Source organism: Rissa tridactyla, chromosome 1 (assembly GCF_028500815.1).
Source record: "Rissa tridactyla isolate bRisTri1 chromosome 1, bRisTri1.patW.cur.20221130, whole genome shotgun sequence".
Lineage (NCBI taxonomy): Eukaryota > Metazoa > Chordata > Aves > Charadriiformes > Laridae > Rissa > Rissa tridactyla.
The window spans coordinates 72,944,363-72,963,751 of NC_071466.1; the positions used below are offsets into that span (position 1 = coordinate 72,944,363).

The 19,389-nt window shown below is 42.2% G+C and overlaps 1 protein-coding gene across 1 annotated transcript; it reads right to left on the bottom strand.

The window, feature by feature from the left end:
• Positions 1–5,493: 5,493 nt before the first annotated feature.
• CNOT11 (CCR4-NOT transcription complex subunit 11) lies at positions 5,494–18,696 on the bottom strand (the record flags this gene model as incomplete). The annotated part of the gene is made up of 7 exons (XM_054190324.1): positions 5,494–5,859; positions 8,596–8,692; positions 11,644–11,846; positions 12,625–12,827; positions 13,390–13,542; positions 17,391–17,555; positions 18,270–18,696. Coding segments are annotated over 7 exons (1,446 nt in total), but the record flags the coding sequence as incomplete, so codon positions are not given.
• Positions 18,697–19,389: the final 693 nt, after the last annotated feature.

Below are 19,389 nucleotides of genomic sequence, written 5' to 3' on the forward strand. Positions count from 1 at the left end.
GTATACACCAGCAGGTTAAGAATGGCATTCTGAATTTGTGGAATATTTCTTCAGTTGTTGCCACAACGTGTAATAAAACCATGTCTTTGTTACGCATCAACATCCCAAGTGTTGGGAGAACTGGGAACTCCTGCTCAACAGAGACTTTAGCACCCTGAACTGAGCCTGTGATGATGGATGTGGTGATGGTTAGGTGGGTGTTTGGGGGTTTTGTTTGCTTTTTGGGAGGGGTGGGGGTTTTTTTGTTGTTATTGGGTTTTTTTGTCTTTTTGGTGTTCTTCTTGAGTGGAGAGGTTGCATGTGTAGTTTTCATTGGTTTGATTTTCAGCACTTGGCATTGAATGCAGTGTTTCTGTGCTGGATGAAGATACTGAGGTCAATAAGGATGTACTGTCCCTGCAGCTGTACAAGGAGAGGTGGAACTGAAATCTGGTAGAGGAGTCAGCTGGCAGTATCTCGTGGGGTTAACCTGGAGGGAATGGAGTTCTTGTTTGCTGCTGGGTGAATCAAATTGTGTTGTTGGCAGCTTGACAAGAGACGGTTGTCTTCTGTATGTCTCCCTTCAGCCACCGGGCTGGGTGAGACTTCGCACAATGGCTTGGACCCATTTCATAGCTTGCTGTTACAAGAAGAGATAGAGTGGTCCTTTCTGGTTTTCCTCTTCTGCTCTATTTACTTTGCTCTGTCTCACATTCAGATTAAGAGTATGTGATGAACTAATTTAGCGTAAGTGGCAGAAAATTAAGTCTTATCAAAGCTGTGTTTTGACAAGCCAGGAAACTAAATATCCTTACTGTGCAATTAACTGAGTTTGAGAGCTGGGCGAAGGGACTGAGGAGCTGGGGTAGAAGAGGGAAGAGCAAGATTCTCCCCTTGGGTAAACTGAAGAGATGCAGATGATAGGGTGAATTACAATTACTGAAATGGAAGATGGCATCAGCTTTTTTTTATATATATATATTTTTAACCTGAACGGCTGTAAAAATTGTACATGTCTTCAGTCCTTGGGACTGATCTTTACTAGATGTGTTCTTTTCTCTCGTAGGTGATACGTGAAGATTTGGGAATTGGAATTGTAGATTAAACATGCACAAATCAAGCTGAAGGCTTTTGTTTTTGTTCAGTATGAGTCCTGATCTCTCTCCTCGGATATCCTGCTGTATTGCAAAACTTGATTTGAGAAAGTTTTAAAAGTAGAATGTCACTATAATTGCATGTGTTTGTGTGAAGAATGCATTGCCTGGAAAATGTCCGCTATACTTCCATTGGACCTGAAGCTACTTTTCACCATCTGAAACACGGTAATGATACTGCATTTTCAAATGAGCATATTCTACTTAATTCAGAAGAGCAAAATAGTTTGAGTTTCCATCATTTTGTTAGTCTGAAGCTTAAGTCCAAAACTTTGAAGCCAATTACTGTAAACACAACTGCAGAGAACCATTTGAACTTGCTAGTCTGTCAACAACTACTCACCATTGACTGTCTGCTATGGTAACTTTCTCCTAACTTGGTTCCATCGTTTGGATTAAGCCCTGGGCTATGTCTTTTCCATTGTGTATGTACAACTGTAAGAATGTCAAGTTATGCATTGTTGTTGTAACTTAATGGCTAAAAGCTCAAATTCAATAATAAATTATACAGACCTTTTAAAAAGCAATGTCTGAGAAGCCTGAGGGGTTTGTTTCCTTTGCTATACTTACGTAAAGGGATCTGAGACACTCAAGTAGCCCAGCACAAAACAAGCTTAACTTTCTGCTTAAAAAAAAAGCAAGCTTAACTTCCTGCATGTTGTAGAGTTTTCTCAACATAGCCAGTACCTAGATGCTCACCCACCTGCCCTCACTCCCTCTCCTCAATAGGACAGGGGAGGAAAATAAGATAGGAAAAACTCGTGGGTCAAGATCAACAGTTACCATCATTCAAAAACAGAGTAGAAGAGTGAGAAACAAGGACAAAACTAAACCCACCTTTCTTTCCCCTTAGTCTTCCTAGCCTCACCTTTACTCCTGCCTCTTCTACCTCTCCCTTCCCTGGGATGGGTGGCAGGGGCGGGGGAAGGAGGGCTGGGGTCAGTGCAGAACATCTGCTCTCTGCTGTTCCTTCCTCACACCGTTCCCCTGCTCCAGTGGGGGGGTCCCTGTCATGGGCTGCAGTTCTTAAAGAACTGTTCCAGTCGGGATCCTTTCCGTGGGGTACATGGAGCTATCACAGAGGTGCCACCAGCCCAGCTGAGGGGCTCACCTGTGACAGCTTGCGTGGGCTGGGTCTGGCACAGGGCAGCCCCAGCCTTGCCTCAGAGGCCACCCTGCAGCCCCCCACTACCACAGCCTTGCCACGAAAACCCAATGTACAAGGGAATGTGGGAATCTTCCCTCCTAACAAGCAAACACGGCAGAAGCATGCAGCACATTCAGTAACAAGTTTGAATGTTTTCATTAATGTACAGGGCTCTGTACATTAGGCTCTGCCTATTTCCCTCGTAAAGAAATACGTTACAGAAGTGCCTGTGATAAAAATCTTAAGACTGTTTCTTGGTAATTGATAATTTCTTTATTTACAGGACAAATCCAGGGACTGGGGATTAATGTATGTCAGTACAACTCAAGCAAATGCTTTTGCTGTACTATCACAGTAGCAATCCACTTCTTGGTTTTTTTGCAAGGCTTAAATTCTTTTAAAGTAATTCTGTAAATCATAAGGTAGATTGCAATGCCTTGAAGCAGTAGTAATCAGTTTTCTGATGGAGACATTACATCATCTTAAGCTGTAGTACCAAGTTCTAAACAAAAGCCTAACGTCTATAGAAAGTGGGGTTTTTTAAACCATGTTTTTCAAGATAGTCAAGTTGAACTTCAACTTTAGTAGATGTAAAGCATGAAGGTACAAATTTAGAGCACGAGCTCAGTTAACTGTTGCTGCTAACAGTGACTTACTGCAAATGTCTTGGGTTTTAGAAGGAATGTCTAGAATTGGAACAGATCTTAAATAAATGCTACTTTAGTTGGCCTCATCTATCTTAACTCTGGGAAGCCAGACAAGTCTAACCCTTAATGACTGGGGAACACTTCTCACAGGACTTCTTACCAAAAGATTATGCTGCATGAAATGTGAGATCAATGGGCTTTTCAATCCAAGCAATTTAGCAACTTAAATTACTTGGAAAGAGAGAGCCAAAAGACAGTCCTGACCTTGCATTATTGATCTTGTACTTCATAAAAATTTGAGAAGCAGATGCAGATTTAAAACAGCTTTCCTTTATGAAGCAGCATTAAATTAGAACTAGCCGGCTTTTCGAGTTATTTTCCTATTCAGCCTCAGGGCTTAAATAACAGCAGCTATTCTATCAGCTTAAAATAATACTTTAGCAGACTTACCCAGTTCCCCCAACACCTGAATGGTACTCAGTCTCTACACTTTAGAAGGAAAAGGCTATTTCAGTTTTGGTAGCCACAGAGCAGTTGCTTATGCAAATTCTGAAGTGAGAAGAGGCTCACGACTTGGATTTTTATGGAAGAAATGGCACCTTCTTTCCTCAGTGAAACACTCTTACAAGCATGAAGTAGGTGTGGTACTTCGACCTACTGATGGTATGAGGCCAGTTTTCAGGAAAGATTTAATGATCCTGAAAAGAGAGTACCGCTCTGAGCCTGCAGCACCCAACACTTCATTTCTGCCATGTAAAAATAAGCCTTTAGGTTTTTCTAGACTTTTCCCTTCCTCACCTAAACCAGCATGCATCAAAGTTGTATCCAGCTTCTAGAAGGTCTAACATAGTAAAGAAAGGACAAACAGGAACTGAAGTTACTTAAATCATAGAATGTGTTGGGTTGGAAGGGCCCTTTAAAGCTCATCTAGTCCAACCCCCTTGCAGTAAGCAGGGACATCCTCAACTAGATCAGGTTGCTCAGAGCCTCATCAAGCCTGGCCTTGAATGTCTCCAGGGATGGGGCCTCCACCACCTCTCTGGGCAATCTGTTCCAGTGTCTCACCACCCTCACTGTAAAGACCTTCTTCCGAATATCTAATCTAAACCTGCCCTGCTCTAGTTTAAAGCCCTTGCCCCTTGTCCTATTGCTACATGCCCTTGCAGACAGCCCCTCCCCAGATTTCTTGTAGGCCCCCTTCAGGTACTGGAAGGTCGCTATGAGGTCTCCCCGGAGCCTTCTCTTCTCCAGGCTGAACAACCCCAACTCTCTCAGCCTGTCCTCATAGGCGAGGTGCTCCAGCCCTCTGGTCATCTTCATGGCCCTCCTCTGGACCCACTCCAACAGGTCCATGTCCTTCTTGTACTAGGGACCCCAGAGCTGGACGCAATACTCCAGGTGGGGTCTCATGAGAGCAGAGTAGAGGGGGAGAATCACCTCTCTGGATCTGCTGGCCATGCTTCTTTTGATGCAGCCCAGGATGAAACTAGCCACCTGGGCTGCAGGCACACATTGTTGGCTCATGTCCAGCTTTTCATCCACCAGTACCCCCAAGTCCTTTTCCACAGGGCTGCTCTCTATCACATCATCCCCCAGCCTGTATTGATAACAAGGGTTGACCTGGCCCAAGTGTAGGACCTCGCACTTGGCCTTGTTGAACTTCACAAGGTTTGCTCAGGCCCACCTCTCTAGCTCATCCAGGTCCCTCTGTCACATTGACCGCACCACTCAGCTTGGTGTCGTCAGCAAACTTGCTGAGGGTGCACTTGATCCCGCCATCTAAGTCATTGATGAAGATGTTGAACAGCACTGGTCCCAGTACGGATCCCTGAAGGACACCACTTGTCATCCCTCTCCATCCAGACATCGAGCCGTTGACCACCACCCTCTGGCTGCAACCATCCACCCAGTTCCTTATCTGCCAAACAGTGCACCCATCAAATCCATCTCTCTCCAACTTAAGAGAGAAGGATGTTGTGGTGGACCATGTCAAAGGCCTTGCAGAAATCCAGACTGATGATAGCCGTAGCACTCCCCCTGTCCACAGATGCAGTCACTCCATTGTAGAAAGCCACCAGGTTGGTCAGGCAGGACTTGCCCCTGGTGAAGCCATGCTGGCTGTCTCGAATCACCTCCCTGTCTTCCATGTGCCTTTGCATAGCTTCTAGGAGGATCTCTTCCATGATCCTCCCAGGCACAGAGGTGAGGCTGACAGGGCGGTAGTTCCCGGGTTCCTCCTTTCTATCCTTTTTAAAAATGGGCGCGATGTGTCCCTTTTTCCAGGTGCCAGGGGCTTCACCTGACTGTCATGATTTTTCAAATATCATGCAGAGTAGAACTTACCTTGATAGAAGTTGACTTTAGTTATTCACAAACAGTTTTGGACACAGAGACAGCGAGTACCAGATGAATACTTAATTTTGCTGTGAAATAGCAAGTATCATTTACATTCACTGCGGAATTAGAGCCTGTAGTTCAGGATATGCATATGACCATCAGAGTTTAACCCATAGTAAAAAACAGCATAAGTGTAAGGCCTAACACCTTTCATAAACTCAAGCATGTGTATCAGAAAAAAAAACATTTATTGCTTAAATGCATAAAATGCTATTTATAGTGTATTACATCATTAATCCAGTGATTTAATTTTAAAATATACAATTAATTGGTATAGAACACTGGCAGGTTTTGGTGGTGGTTTGGTTTTTTTTTTTTTGCCAGTGATGCAGTGGTTTTATTTTGATGTTTTTGTCTCTGATGGATTTTCCCCAGTGTCTAGTGTCTTCAGCAATCTGAAAAGGCCGGCTGCTTCTCGTATCCGACTGAACTCGATACAGAATGCTTGCACTTCTATAAACAAGTCCTGTACATTAATAATTTTGTTCCTGATTAAAGACTGAAGAAAGACACAAACAAGACGTACCAGGCGGTTCTGAAACAGAAGAAATACAGTTTCATAATCCAAACAAATGTTTACAACCAAGTCAGTTGAAGGACAGTCGGCCCTCCGCACTATAGAGAGCTGAGGCAGTTCAGGAGCATTTTAGCTTCAGCAGTAATCTTGTTCCCAAGCTCTGTACGCGCTGCCCCTGCTCTTCCATCTCCCATACTACTACCGTATTTAAAAAAATTGACTCCTCTGCTTTATAGTACTGCACTTCTGGATACAGGAGCTTTCTCAAGATTAATCCCACACGTAAATCACAGGATGGCAGAAGTGAAGCACCAGACCTACCTATGCACTGTACTTGATTTCTTTATTGTGTAATCTCTGAATAAAGTCAGAAAGAAAGGATCATAGCTTAAGATGATGCCATCACCAGGGTCTTGCTTAGTCTCATTTTCTACAATAACACCGTAGAGGAAAAAATGAACAAGCTTCAAGTTTCAAAATTCCCCAGTCACCACATGATTAAGGCACTCCAGATGGGAAATGACAGCAACAGACCTGATGCCAAATTTGCTTCATGGGAAGTGCTCTGTTGCTGAATTAGCATGTGACCCTCTCGCTCTACCTTAGAAAGACAGACAGTACCAGGGACATCTAATCCAAGAACATGCCTCAGAGTTCATGGGTTGTTTCCTGCCTGCTCCAGTGAAGAGATGGGATGTGGGAAGTGTTCCTCCTTCCTAAGGGCTGCTTAGGTAACACCTTGAAGAGCACACTGGGAGTTGGAAGCGGAGACCTAGATGCACAGATCCAGTCACTAACCATCTGCTTTGTATAAAGCAGTATGCTATACTGTATAGACTACATAGTATAGTGTGTGTGTGTGTATATATACACACACACATATACACACACACACACTATATAGTACTGTATAAAGTACTTTATTCCTCAAGGACAAAAAGCAGATCTTTATCATTAGAGTGGTCTCATAGCGAGAAGGAGCTGAACCGATGCCCTTCTCTAACAGCAATTATATACATGAATGATTATCAGACAGAACTGAGGGGACTTGATAGATTAAGTGTCCAAAGTATATTAGATTATTTAACTCTGAAAATAAGCTATCAACTATGTTTACAGGAACTGAGCTTACTACTTATACCAAGAGAATTCAGAAACTGAACAAGTTATTTCCTTCACTGCAATTAAAAGGCATCACATGTAACAAATCTGTGTTGCAGAGAAAACAAGAGTAACTTTAATAATTAAGGAAGATGAAACTCAGAACAAAAGTAGAAATGCAAGATGCTGGCTGACTCCCAGTCTCTGAGGATCATGCCTCTTTTACTTCCAATAGGAATGGTTGTGTACTGTGCTTTTCAAACAAAAGATCTTGTGTCTCAGTTGCTGTGAGGCCTCATGTGCAGCATTAACAAATGTTAGATCTCACAAGCTTTGCACGCTACTTGTGATCAGTGCGTGTTCCTTGACGCTCTGTTCTTTTTTTCTCCCGAGTGTGCCTGAAGCCCAGCTGCTGTATGCTCTCAGCAGCCCCTCTGAGCACAGTGTCCCCCTCTGTGGGGACACCCTCAGCCGCAGCCCAGCCCTGCTGCTATTTCCCTGTTCTGCTACCAAGTGTAATAGGCACAGCTATTCAGCAGGTCACAGACCGAGCCACCCATGTATATCTGGCAGAGTCTCAAAGCAAAGAAACAGCAGCAGCCACCAAAAGATAACAAAGGGTTAGTCATCATCTGGAAGGGTATTGAGAACAAGACAGAGGGCGTTTTGCTGCTATCTGAAAACCACATTGCACCCATATCCTGTGTACTGCTCGCAGTTTTTGTCTCTGCAGCTTAAGGATATAGTAGATCTAGAGAAGGAGACCAAAAAAATTTAAGGGGAAGGAACAGCTGCCTTGCTGCAAGAGATTAAAGAGGTTGCAATCCTTCAGCATTGAGAGGAAAAAGCTGAGGCAGGACTTGGTGAAGATTCACAAAGCCTTGGGTAAACTGAACACGAACTGTTTTTCACCAATGGCGTATCCAAGAAAACAAGATCTACTGGGCAGCTGGTGAAAAAAACAGGTTGGTTTAGGATAGAAGGAAGTACCTTGCACAGCATGTAGACAACCTTACGTGTCAAAGGTATGGAAACCACCCGGGGGATAAAGATCCTTGAAGTAGCTACAACTTGCAGGCTGGTACTGAGGAAGTATGACAGGCTTGGGAAGTGGAAAGTATGGTGTTAGGAAGAAAAGAGAAGGTTTTTAGGTCTTCGAGGAGATCTGCAAACTGTTGTAGGTTGACAGTAGTCCTGATTGAAGGGCAAGACTTCCACGTGTTTTGTAACATCACCTCAAAGGTTTGGAAGCGGGGAGTACACTTGTACAGAAAGAAGCTTGAAGCTTAAAACTAAGTAGAAGGCAAACAGCTAATACTGAGGGTGAAGAAAAGGCACACAGTGACAGATAAACCTTTTGTAGGTAAGGACCTGTGTCACAAGAAACTGCAGTTTTGCTAGGGAGAAGTGTACTATGTCTACAGAAAAACAGGGAACAGTAGTTACCTGTGAAGTCACGTAAAGAGGTAAAGAAACATTTGTTAAACACTATAAAGAACTGCATAGTGCGTTAGGAAAAAAAATTGTGCCTTTGAAATAAAGAAGCAGTAAGTCAGAGTAACTTAATGCTATCAGTCTTATAAAATCTGAACACATATTACACAGAGCAGTATATGGGATCCATTTTCCTAAGCAATTTCCTAATGTACTCACCTGCATATATTTGTCTTTAATCTGTTCACAAGTGGAGATACAGTTGGAAATATAAAGATGAATAAATTCGGGTGGGAGATCAACTGCAGTAGTAAGCCTGTTCAAATTAAAAATACACAGTGGTTTATGAAGCCATAAATCAAGTGATTCCATTGCAAAACAAATGAGTTAGACGTGTGATATTAGTTTACTTCCAGTCATGTAATACAGAGCTGATTTCTGCCAGCTTCCACAGATACACTTCTAAACATTTTAGGTATCTTCATTAGAAGTCCAATACTTTTTAAAACTCTGACACAGTACAGAGGATGAGTTAGATAGGCTAGAAACCAATAACATACCTACAAACATTTGCTATATAATATACAAATGAGTCAATGATAGTAGTTTCCAATTTATAATGAAGGCCCCCAAGCTGAATACCAGGATTCTTCTGCAAAAAGCACTGCAATACAATTTTGCTTATTCGTATTTGCAGTTCAGGTACTGAATCTAGATGCTGAACTCCTTCCTTAAGCATACAACAAGAATAACTCCTTTGTTGCGTCAAGAGATCAGTTTCCTTAGTTCCTTCAGATTGAAATTTTATTCCTAGGAACTGAAACGACATGAATACCTGGAGCTCAAATACAGGAGACGCCAACTAGATGAAAGTGTTAACTAGAGATTAATGATGCATGATAATCTCAAAAGCTTCTTACTACAGAAGAATTGGAGAACTATTGCATCAAAGAACGGTTTTAGTGTATTTTTAAGGGTTAACAACAAAGCACGCCTATTTGTGGTTTAATACTGGCTACTGAAGTATTCGAGCTGCCACTGTTTCTTACCTGGAAAAGCAATACAGCTCTCAAGCTTTAGGCAACAACGTACATTAAATGTACAACTGTCAAAGTTACAACAGAACTTGACCTAAGTAACTCTAATCACAGTCCTATCTCAAGTAGTGAAAAGCGGGGGCAATAGGGAAAACAGTGCATGTTTTAGACATGTCAGCTTCAAGTTTTTGTCTTCTTTCACTTAAAAATTCGGTGTCTCCCTGTGCGCACTGACAGCCATTTTGCTGTTTAAGAAAAGTTGTTCCTATGGTAGTTATGCTGTGGGAGAACCAGCACGCCCGACTGGCAGCATGGCTATCCTGGACAGGAGTAAGAGCTCCTTTCTTACAGCTGTTTCCCCATGTCGTAATCATTAGCCCAACTTCAGGGCAGTAACTGCTGTCAGCCTGCACCAGTAGGGAGGAATTTATTTCAGAAATAAAATGTTTCTTTCCTTAAACGATTATTAAGGTAGAGTTCAACTCCGCTGCAAAGGGACTGCAGAACAAGGCTGATTTGTGAGTTTGTATTCAATAATTGCCAAGAAATGGAAGAAAGTAAGTGAGAGAGACGTACTTTTGTAGTTTGTGGAGATGAGCTGTCCGAGAAGTTTTCCCATTGAAGGGACTAGCATTCTCTTAAGAAAATGGGCTGTACCTATATGCAGAAGATATTCCCAATGAGGACAGGGTGTGAACATAGACCAGGATGGCTACTTAACAATACCACCTTTTGTTCACTTAAGCCACATCAAGAATGCAAGTTGCATTTAAGCAGATTAGCTGTGTGGCATTCACTTTTTATTGAGGATTCTCACAATAGCTGCCCTTTGTCCCACTGTAGTCCTCTATCTTCCACACAAGCACACCTCAAGAAGATCAAAACTAACGTTTCCAGGTGTCCTAGTGAAACACAACTGCTACCTCAGTTGAAAGAGATGACAGAAGCTACAGATGAGGCTAATTTTTAAGATATGAGAAAAGAACATGAATTCTTTATCAGGAATTATTGGATTGTGACCCATTGGGGTGACAGTCAGTACAGTGACAAAACCATACAGATCCACTAACTGGTCATTTGGCAAGTCAGTAACTAAACTTGCAGCTTCCTGTGACGTAGGACATATATTTGCTAGTGAAATTTATACATCAACCAGGAACATGATGTCTGAAAAAAACTTTAGGTATATTATAGATTGCAGTGACAGACTCCCTTAAGTGAAAACCATTTTAAATACTGTTTTGTTTTGCACTGAATGTACCAAAGAGATTGATAAAGTGATTTTCTAGTAATTATCAACACCAGTTGAAGTTATCCGCCACACAATTCTTTTCAAAGTAGAAACACTTTTCTAGTATTAAAGAGTAACACAGTGTTTTCTTTGAATAAGCCTCTCCATTCTTGGAACAGGGACTGAAAGATTAACTAACATAGCACCTGTGCAAGAAATGTGCTTTTTACCGTACCTGATATGGTAAAATATGGTATGTTATAAATAGTTAATATAAAATTACTATAATTTTAATTAAAACAAAATATTTGATTATATAAGTAATTAATAGAAAATGAAGTGTATATATATGCCTCCACCAACACATCTTTCTGCTGGGAAATTGTGGAGTTTTTTCCTGTTAAGTTGCAGTTTTGCTACTGCTAATAGGACGCTGCTAATATTACAGTAATATTTTAAAATAGCACTACTGTAAAACGGAACTTAAAATTATTGTCAGTGTTCTCTGAACTTCACACTGAAGATGTTTGAGAGGTTCAATTCTTTATTGCCAACCCACAGCTAACTTCAGAAACTTAGTCTGGAGTAAAATAAGAGGTTTTTTCCCTTTAACTACAGGTATCACCAATAAGGAACTACAGGAAAAGCAAGTAAAGCTGTTATGAAAGAAACGGATGGTCCGGGAGTTGTAGAAAGCAATGAATCCACAGCACGTACTTCCTCTGCAGGATTAATCAGAGCACACTAAGTCTTATTATTAAAAGGGTATTAAAAAATACAAAACACAAACAGCATAGACAAATTGAGACGGGAATGACAGTTTGATAGGCTTTTCCTTTACTATAATGTGACTAGTAATTTCTTCAGTTCCTGTTACTTTTGGTAGTCTTTGGAATGTATCCAAAGACAGCCCTGCGGCCAGCCTCACAATCACTTAACTGTTCATTTATTTATTTTACATACTTAAGGAAACCACCTTAAATTTGAGATAGTACTCACCGATTTACAACTTCCATTGAATGTAAGGACATGTCCATGTTGACCAAGACAGAAAAATACTCTGTTATCTGACTAGACTGCATCAGTTTCAGCAACATTTCTATAGCTACTAAAGGATTGTTTTCAACCAGGTCTGGCAATTTGGCAGGAGTGAGACCAATATGGTAAACAAGCTTGGGGTCCTTTTCCAGTTCTCCAAGGAGCTGTAAAGAAAAAAAAAAAAAAGATACTACCTTTTTTTTTCCTTAACTATTCACATTATTGCTTGAAGAAACTGCTGTAATACATCTAAGCTAAGGAGAATGATATTCCTTTAGATTTAGGCATCTCTATTGAAAGACACTGGAGGTATACTTTTAAATTTCTATGCAAAGGCAACTGTGCCCGTAAGACCTTTACTGAGACATTTCCTAGTCTTTCATCAGTGAGTGGCAAGGAAGAGTGGGAAAAAAAAAAAAAACCCAACACGCATGAGAAGGTTCAGCCTTCTTGTTTCCTGTCCAGCAGAAAGAAACCTCAGTTTCATTGTTGTCAGAAAAAGTTCTGCAAATAAAGAATATTTTATACTGCTAGCATAATGATTATCAAAAAGCCCACTGAAATCAGGCGTAATACTATCAAATTGAGGAAAATTGGGCTTGGCATTTCTCAAGTAATTACTTATCAAAAGCTTCCACAAAAGCATGAACGACTTTGTTCTAAGAAAATTTTTCTATGCAGAAAAATATTGGTGCCACTTATTGATCGACTGTAACTATGTCCCGTCAATGTTATGAGATTTAAAGATTTCTTCTGTATTCATGAAAACCCAAGTCAAAACTTTTTTTTTTTTTTTTTTTTTTTTTTTTTTTTACACAATTTAAAGTCCTTGGAGTTTCCTGAATCTAAACACAGATCAATTAAAGTGATATAACTTTTTTAAAATACATGAGTTAATAGCTGCTAGAAAATCATTTTAGACAGTAAGTGCGTGATACTTACCTGTGTTTGCTGTGGGGAAGTCAAGGGACTTTTAAAAGCTTTTGCCATGATTCTTTTTATCTCAACTCCAGTGCTGTTCTTAACACACATTGACTTATCCCACTGAATTGTGTGATCTGGCTCTATTGGATTTAACCATGCCAGTTCATCCTCGCAGATATGGAGTGGAGGCGGTGGTCGAATAAACTCTGGTCGAAAGTGACCTGAAATGGCAATGATGTGAAATGTTTTTTAAGTTTCAGGTATTCAGTTTTACATCAGCGCAAAAGGAAGCCCCCATTTCTTCAAGCTATGTAATACTGAGAACAGGCATGACAATCTTATGTGCCTCACAGAAAAACATTTATTTCTGATTTTTAGTTATGCTGTTATATCAGCCTGTTTTTCCTCTTGATTCAGATCACTAAGTTACTGATTCTACGGTCTTTTTTCCTTTTACAGTAACTATTTCCTTGGAAGGTGTTAACAGTCAATGCTTGGTGTAGGGGACTAAGATCTGAGGGGCATCAGACCCAGTGTTTTAGCTGACAGATGATACAGGTAACAGCTTGAAGACAGGCTCCAGATTTTTAAAAGTCTGGAAATGTGAACACTACGGAGTCTGATCTGGAGACAGCCTGACACAGTTTTGTACCGTTTCATTCCTCTTAACTCCTATTTCATACCTTGAAAATACTTCTGAATTACATTACATTTCATCTGAAGAAGTATAACAATGTAGCATGGCATGAGTTACAGAGAAGAAAGACGTGAAAATGCACATACTTTCTATAGGAGGTTTTGGTCCACTCACTAAGGCTTCTGTGATCTGGGAGGCAACGGAGCTGTCAAAACCAGAGTTGGAAGAATCTGGGTCAGGATCGCTGAGAATGCTGGGGAAGCTGGCCTTGCTCTGTGTTGGCAGCTCGGACTGACGTTCTGAAAGAAGGCCAGTCCATAATATTAAAGCATAAAATTGAAACAGAGATGCCTGGAATACTAAAAGTAGTGAGAAACAATCAGCTTTAGAGAAGAACTAGCTTAAAAAAAAACCCAGATATCATCAAGGTGAAATTTAGTACTGTGTCAGGCAGCTAGTACTCGGAGTGCCAGTTGACAGGCAAGGGACAGAGGCATGCAGCGAGGACAAAGAAGAAATAGAAATTAATCTGAAACATAGCCTTGACTTTAGAAAAAGTATCTGACTGATGCAATCTGCATCTAAAAGCCCATTAGTAGATTCACATGGTACTCCTGAAAGAGTTCACATGCTATATCTAGTTTTGCAATCGCTTCTTCTCAGAGCGGGGAAGTGAAAAATCTACAGAAATACATTTACAGACTCCGCAATGATAATGGCCATATTAGACCTGAAGTCAGCTACTCAAATTTATCCAACACATTTCAGTGGCATTGTGTAAGCTACTTCTGCATTTGCTGTCAAGCTCCAGCAAGTACTTGTGTGGAAGAAGATGCAGTTTAGTTGTTACATGATTCTACATATATCAGCATTAAAGCAAACCTAAGAAAAGCTGAAAGTCCCTTTAAAGGCCAAATTACAGAACATAATCAAGTTACATAAAAATAATAGTAAATTTAGTATATACAACTGAAGACTTGAAACTGGCCAAAAAGAAACTAGGGGGTTTTCATGACTCCCACCAAATCCGTGAGAGAGACTGAAACTGAGAATGACAACAGGATCATCAAAACAAAGTACCACTCATTGCTAATTTATTTTTTGGCTTTCTGTCTTACTTTATCCAATTATTTCAGATCATGCAAACATTTGCATATATGCTTGCTGAAGCATTACAGCAGGGTATGTTTTTTTGTTAAAGGCAATAACTAGCATACTTCTCAGTTGTTTAAAAAGGAAATAAATAATTTTTAAAATCAAAGTCCAAATGAGCTGTTTTATAAAACATGTCTTTGACTTCATAAACTGTTTCAAACTCCAGCTTGTGAGTATTTTCATTTAGCCACAGAGGGGTTGATTTGACAAATAAAGCGCTATGTAAAAAAGAAATAAATATTAGGCATCTTTTTATTTATCATCTAGAACTTAAATCTATCAGTTGGTAGAAGTAAATCACCAATTTGTTTGTATGCCCATAATCTCAAGTGATTGATGATGCTTAATTAAAAATATAAAAGTTTAAGATACAGTCCTTTACCGATTTTAGAAGCTTATATAAGCCCTTAGTTATATGCACTGAAGCTCAAAAGCTCACCCTCACTGCTTCAGGAATTAGGGCTGGATCAACAGTTTCAGGTGAGCAGAAATGAGAATCAGAACATGCTGATTTAACAGGAAACAACACAGCATCTTGAAACAAGACATTTAAATTAAAAAAAAAATATTCTGAAAACAATCAATATGGAGCTAACTTCTTTTTTCTTTTTACAGGTAAAAAGAAACTTAGTTTGATTCCTAAAGGAAAGCTCTACAATGCATTGCAAACTTAACACAGGTCAATTACTCTTAGATCAAATATGGGTTAGTGACAAACAGTTACAAGCACTTTGCCAGAAGACCCATCTCCACAACTAGGAGAAAGTGACATTTTTGATACAGTAACACACCAGATTAACAAAAACAAGTTATAGGAAGAGACAGAGGCTTGAATGAACATTCTGTAGACCAAAAGGGGAAGAGAACAAAGCAAATTTTAATAATCATTCCCAAGATGCTCTATTCCAACACTTTACTTTTTTGGGGGGGGGGGGGGGGGGGGGGGGGGGACAAAACAAAACACCCAAAGCCAAAACAAACAAACAAAAAAGAAAACTACAGCCAGAAAAACCACTATACAGTTGCAAGTGAATTGTCACAAACAGCTCAAGTTCAGAAGACATGCCAAGAACTTTTTCCTCCCTCTACAAAAAGACTGTTATAGATACACTGACTGAAAAAAATGAATGCTTTCTAAATTATTTAAGTTGAATTTGCAGGTATACTCTAAAGTAATTAAATATCATCTGGCTCCAAAAGGCCCTGAATTCATCTCGGGAACCACAGTTTTGAAGGGTCACCAAGTCTTAAACTATTATGTTCCATGATATGTGAGGGGAAAGGGTGTAAATGCAACCCCTTAAACATCATATCTAAGCACCACAGTACAAGTGTTTATGCACTGACAGCCGCACAGCTTCATCCTGCATATTGAGTCATTAGGAGAAATATACCAAGAACTTCTGAAACCTGACCTTCAGACTTTCTGAAACATGACAAATAGACAGTCAAGAAGCATCACAATATTAAGATGAGCAAAAGATTTATCTTCTAAGAAAGCGAACAGAAAGCAAACATTTATTCCAGGGAGGTAGAGCAAGAAGTCTGAGAAAGACAGCATGAACCTTCTTCAGATGCAGCTTGTTTTGTTACGTAATTCCTACAACTGCTCTTAAGTAATTAATTATGCATGTTTACTGGATTGTGTAAATAATGATAGAAGCACATCTTACAAGGTCTTAATTTTGTAAAGCCCCATTAATAACTTTGTACTGTACTTTAAACCATCAGTGTCTTCCATTTTAAAAAAAGGACAAATTAAAATGCACAGCCTAGAGTACCCATCCACACGGCTACAGTTTTGAGGCTCTTTGCATGTTTTATTTTTAATGAGAACTACTCAGAAGGCAGCCACAGTACCAAGGGGAAAACAGATGAGTGAAAAAACTCCAGGCATCTCATATGCCTTATGCTAAAAATCGCAAGTTGCCTGAAGTTTCACAAAATCTGAACTCACAAGAGTATTCTAGAAAACACAGTCAGGATGAATGGAACAAGAACCAGAAGGCTTTGTTTCCCCCTTGAAGGATGCCTTAAGGCATTCAATTTGCATTTTCAAAAGATATCGCAGTTCAGAAATAGTAGCTAAGGAGGACACCAGAGGACATTTGTACACTGTGACTAAGGGACAGTATACCACACCATAACAAGCCAGTAATAGATTCTACAGAAAAAAACAAAACAAAACAGAAAAAAATTATGATATCAAGATATAACTGCAGGATGGAGAAAGCCTAGTTAGTGCCTGACCTCACAGCAGTAAACCACATTGTACAGATATAGAAGTGGGATGGTCAGTTTTCAAGCGAGTAGGTTCATTTGCACGTACCTAGGAAAAAAAACACTATTTTTTGGTGTTCAAACTGGCTCCTTGTTCCCAACAATATTTTCTATTTCAGATTAGCTCCAGATGTGACTCATCAGTCAACGTGATCAGAACAATCATGTTCCTGCTTCTTTTCTCCTGTCAAAGGATAAGCATCACATTGCTTTTCTTTTCAACCTAGTAAAAGACGACCATCTTCCCACTCTTGAGCTAACACTGTTAAGATCTGACTTTATTGTATAAAACTGAAGATATAATTGTAATAGCCAATTTGCCAGGTGCAGTTGAAATACCAGTACATGACAGCATGACAATTATGCTTGTTCTCTCATAATAGAAATACTGCAAAGAGTGAAAAGGGATAAAAATACACACACAGAAAAAGAACGAAAAGCTTTAGATGAAAAAAATCTTCCTATACTTGCAAAATGTTCTCATGTTTAAGGCAGTGCTTAAAAAACTGCTTGTTAAGTCGAATAAAACAGCTAAGATGTAGTCTCTGCTTGAAGTTTCTCTTTGTCCTTGAACATGAGCGTGAAGGCCATAAAGCACAGTTCAATTGTTTTCATATTTAGAACAGACAAGAGCGTTTCTCAGGTAACTCACAGCCACATTACAATTAGCATTTCCATTCATAATTGAACCACAGCCACAAATCTTCCTTACCTGCTAATGCCAGCTGAAGTCCACTTATATCCACTGACTGGGCCATGTTCCCCACGTCCATTGAAGCAATCTGCCGAGGAGTTTTCTTGAACAGCTCTCTAGGGGGGGCCAACATGAGTTGAGATAGAAAGAATTTTTCTGGAGGAGTTATGGGAGGTAAGAAGCCTGTGGAGACACAGTGGAAACAATCCCTGAACTTTAAGGCAGTAGCATTAATAGCTTCTACATGCTTCACATAGAACAAGCAAAACTAAAATGCAAACTAACGCATGATTTATGACAATATCAGTGCAGCTGAAGAGTCTTTGTGAGCACATACAAAACTGCTACCTACTCAGCTCCTAAAGTGATGTAAAATACACTGTTATCTTGGTCAGCGTCATGCATCTCGACATACAACACCTGAGGCTAAGTCAGTGACAGTGTTTTCTTTACATGCTTTCCCGTTTAGGCAACTAGTGAGCTATGAAATATGACCAGACATCGCAATTCATACTGTCAGTTACAAAAGCAATTTTCTTAGAAACTGATTTACCCATCGCTGTCATGCTTGTATTTACTGAAGTGGGAAAAAGTGTTTCATTCACGTATTTCTTTGAGAGGTTTGTTTCACAGCTTTAAAGCTGTCAAAAGCCTCCTGTAACCTCCAGTTTTTTTAACGGCTTTCTCCCAAAAAAATTCCATGGTACGGTCCAACCAAGCGGCCTATCTAACACGGAGCGTGGCCGTGCTTGCCATGAGAAATCCCCACCGCTTTTTCCAAAGGCGGAAAGCGAAAGCGGCCGGCGGGAAACCGAGACCGGGCAGCGATAGCCTGCCCTGCCCCACCACCCCGGGAGGGCTCCTCCCTCCGTCCCTCGTCCCCCCGCCGGGACGCACCTGAGAGCGGGGTGCGCTCCGCCTCGTCGCCGCCGCGCTCGGGCGCGGGGTTGAGGAGGTGGGCGAAGACGGCGGCGAAGGGGTTGGCGGCGAGGGGCTCGGTGCGGTACATCTCCCAGAGGAGGTAGAGGGCGGTGAGGCGCTGGGCCGGGCTGGGCAGCAGGTCGGGCTGCTGCAGCAGCAGGACGAGGACGGAGCCCAGGCGGAAGTGCTCGGCCTTGCCGAAGTAGTGGTGGAAGGCGCTGGAGAGGCCCTCGAAGGTGCTGCCGCCCGCCTCCTCCGACACGATGCTCAGCAGGCTCGACAGCTCCTTCGGCGACAGGCTCATCCTGCCGCCCGCCGGCCCGCCGCCTGCCGCGCCGCCCGACTCCCCCGCCTCCGCTCCCACCTGCGTGCCGGGCGCCGGGCTCCCCCCCGCCCCCGGGCATCCGCCCCCGCCCGCTGCCGCCCGCTCCGGCCCGGCCCGGCCCGGCCCGGCCCGGCCCCGCCGCTTCCCGCTGCCGTAACGGCTATCGCGCCGGCCTCGCTTTACGGCAGCAGCCGTAAGACGCCCAGGGTGTTCCGGCTCGGCGCCGGGGCGACGAGGAGGCGCGCAAGGTGATTGGGCGGGCGGCGGGGAAGGGCGGGACGCGGCCCCGCCCCCACCTGGAGGAACGGGATTGGCTCTGTCCGCCCGACGCGGGCGGGGCGGGCGCGGGGGATTGGCCGGGCGGGGGCGCGGCGGCGGCTGGGGCCGGCAGGGGGCGCCCAGCGACGCTGAGGCGGAGCCCCGCCCCCAGGGCCCGCCATGGCCGCAGGTTCCCCCCCGGCGGCGGGAACGGCCGTTTGCCTCTGGCCGGGGAAGGCCTCACCGCCGTCTCCTTGAACAACACAACACGTTTGATGAGAGGGTTGGGTGGGAGAGGAACCTAATAAAGTCTAACAAGGGCAAGTGTAGGGTGCTGCGCCTGGGGAGGAATAACCCCATGCACCAGCACAGGTTGGGGGCTGACCTGCTGGAGAGCAGCTCAGCTGAAGGAGACCTGGGAGTCCTGGTGGACAACAGGATGACCATGGGCCAGCAATGTGCCCTTGTGGCCAAGAAGGCCAATGGCATCCTGGGGTGCATCAAGAAGAGTGT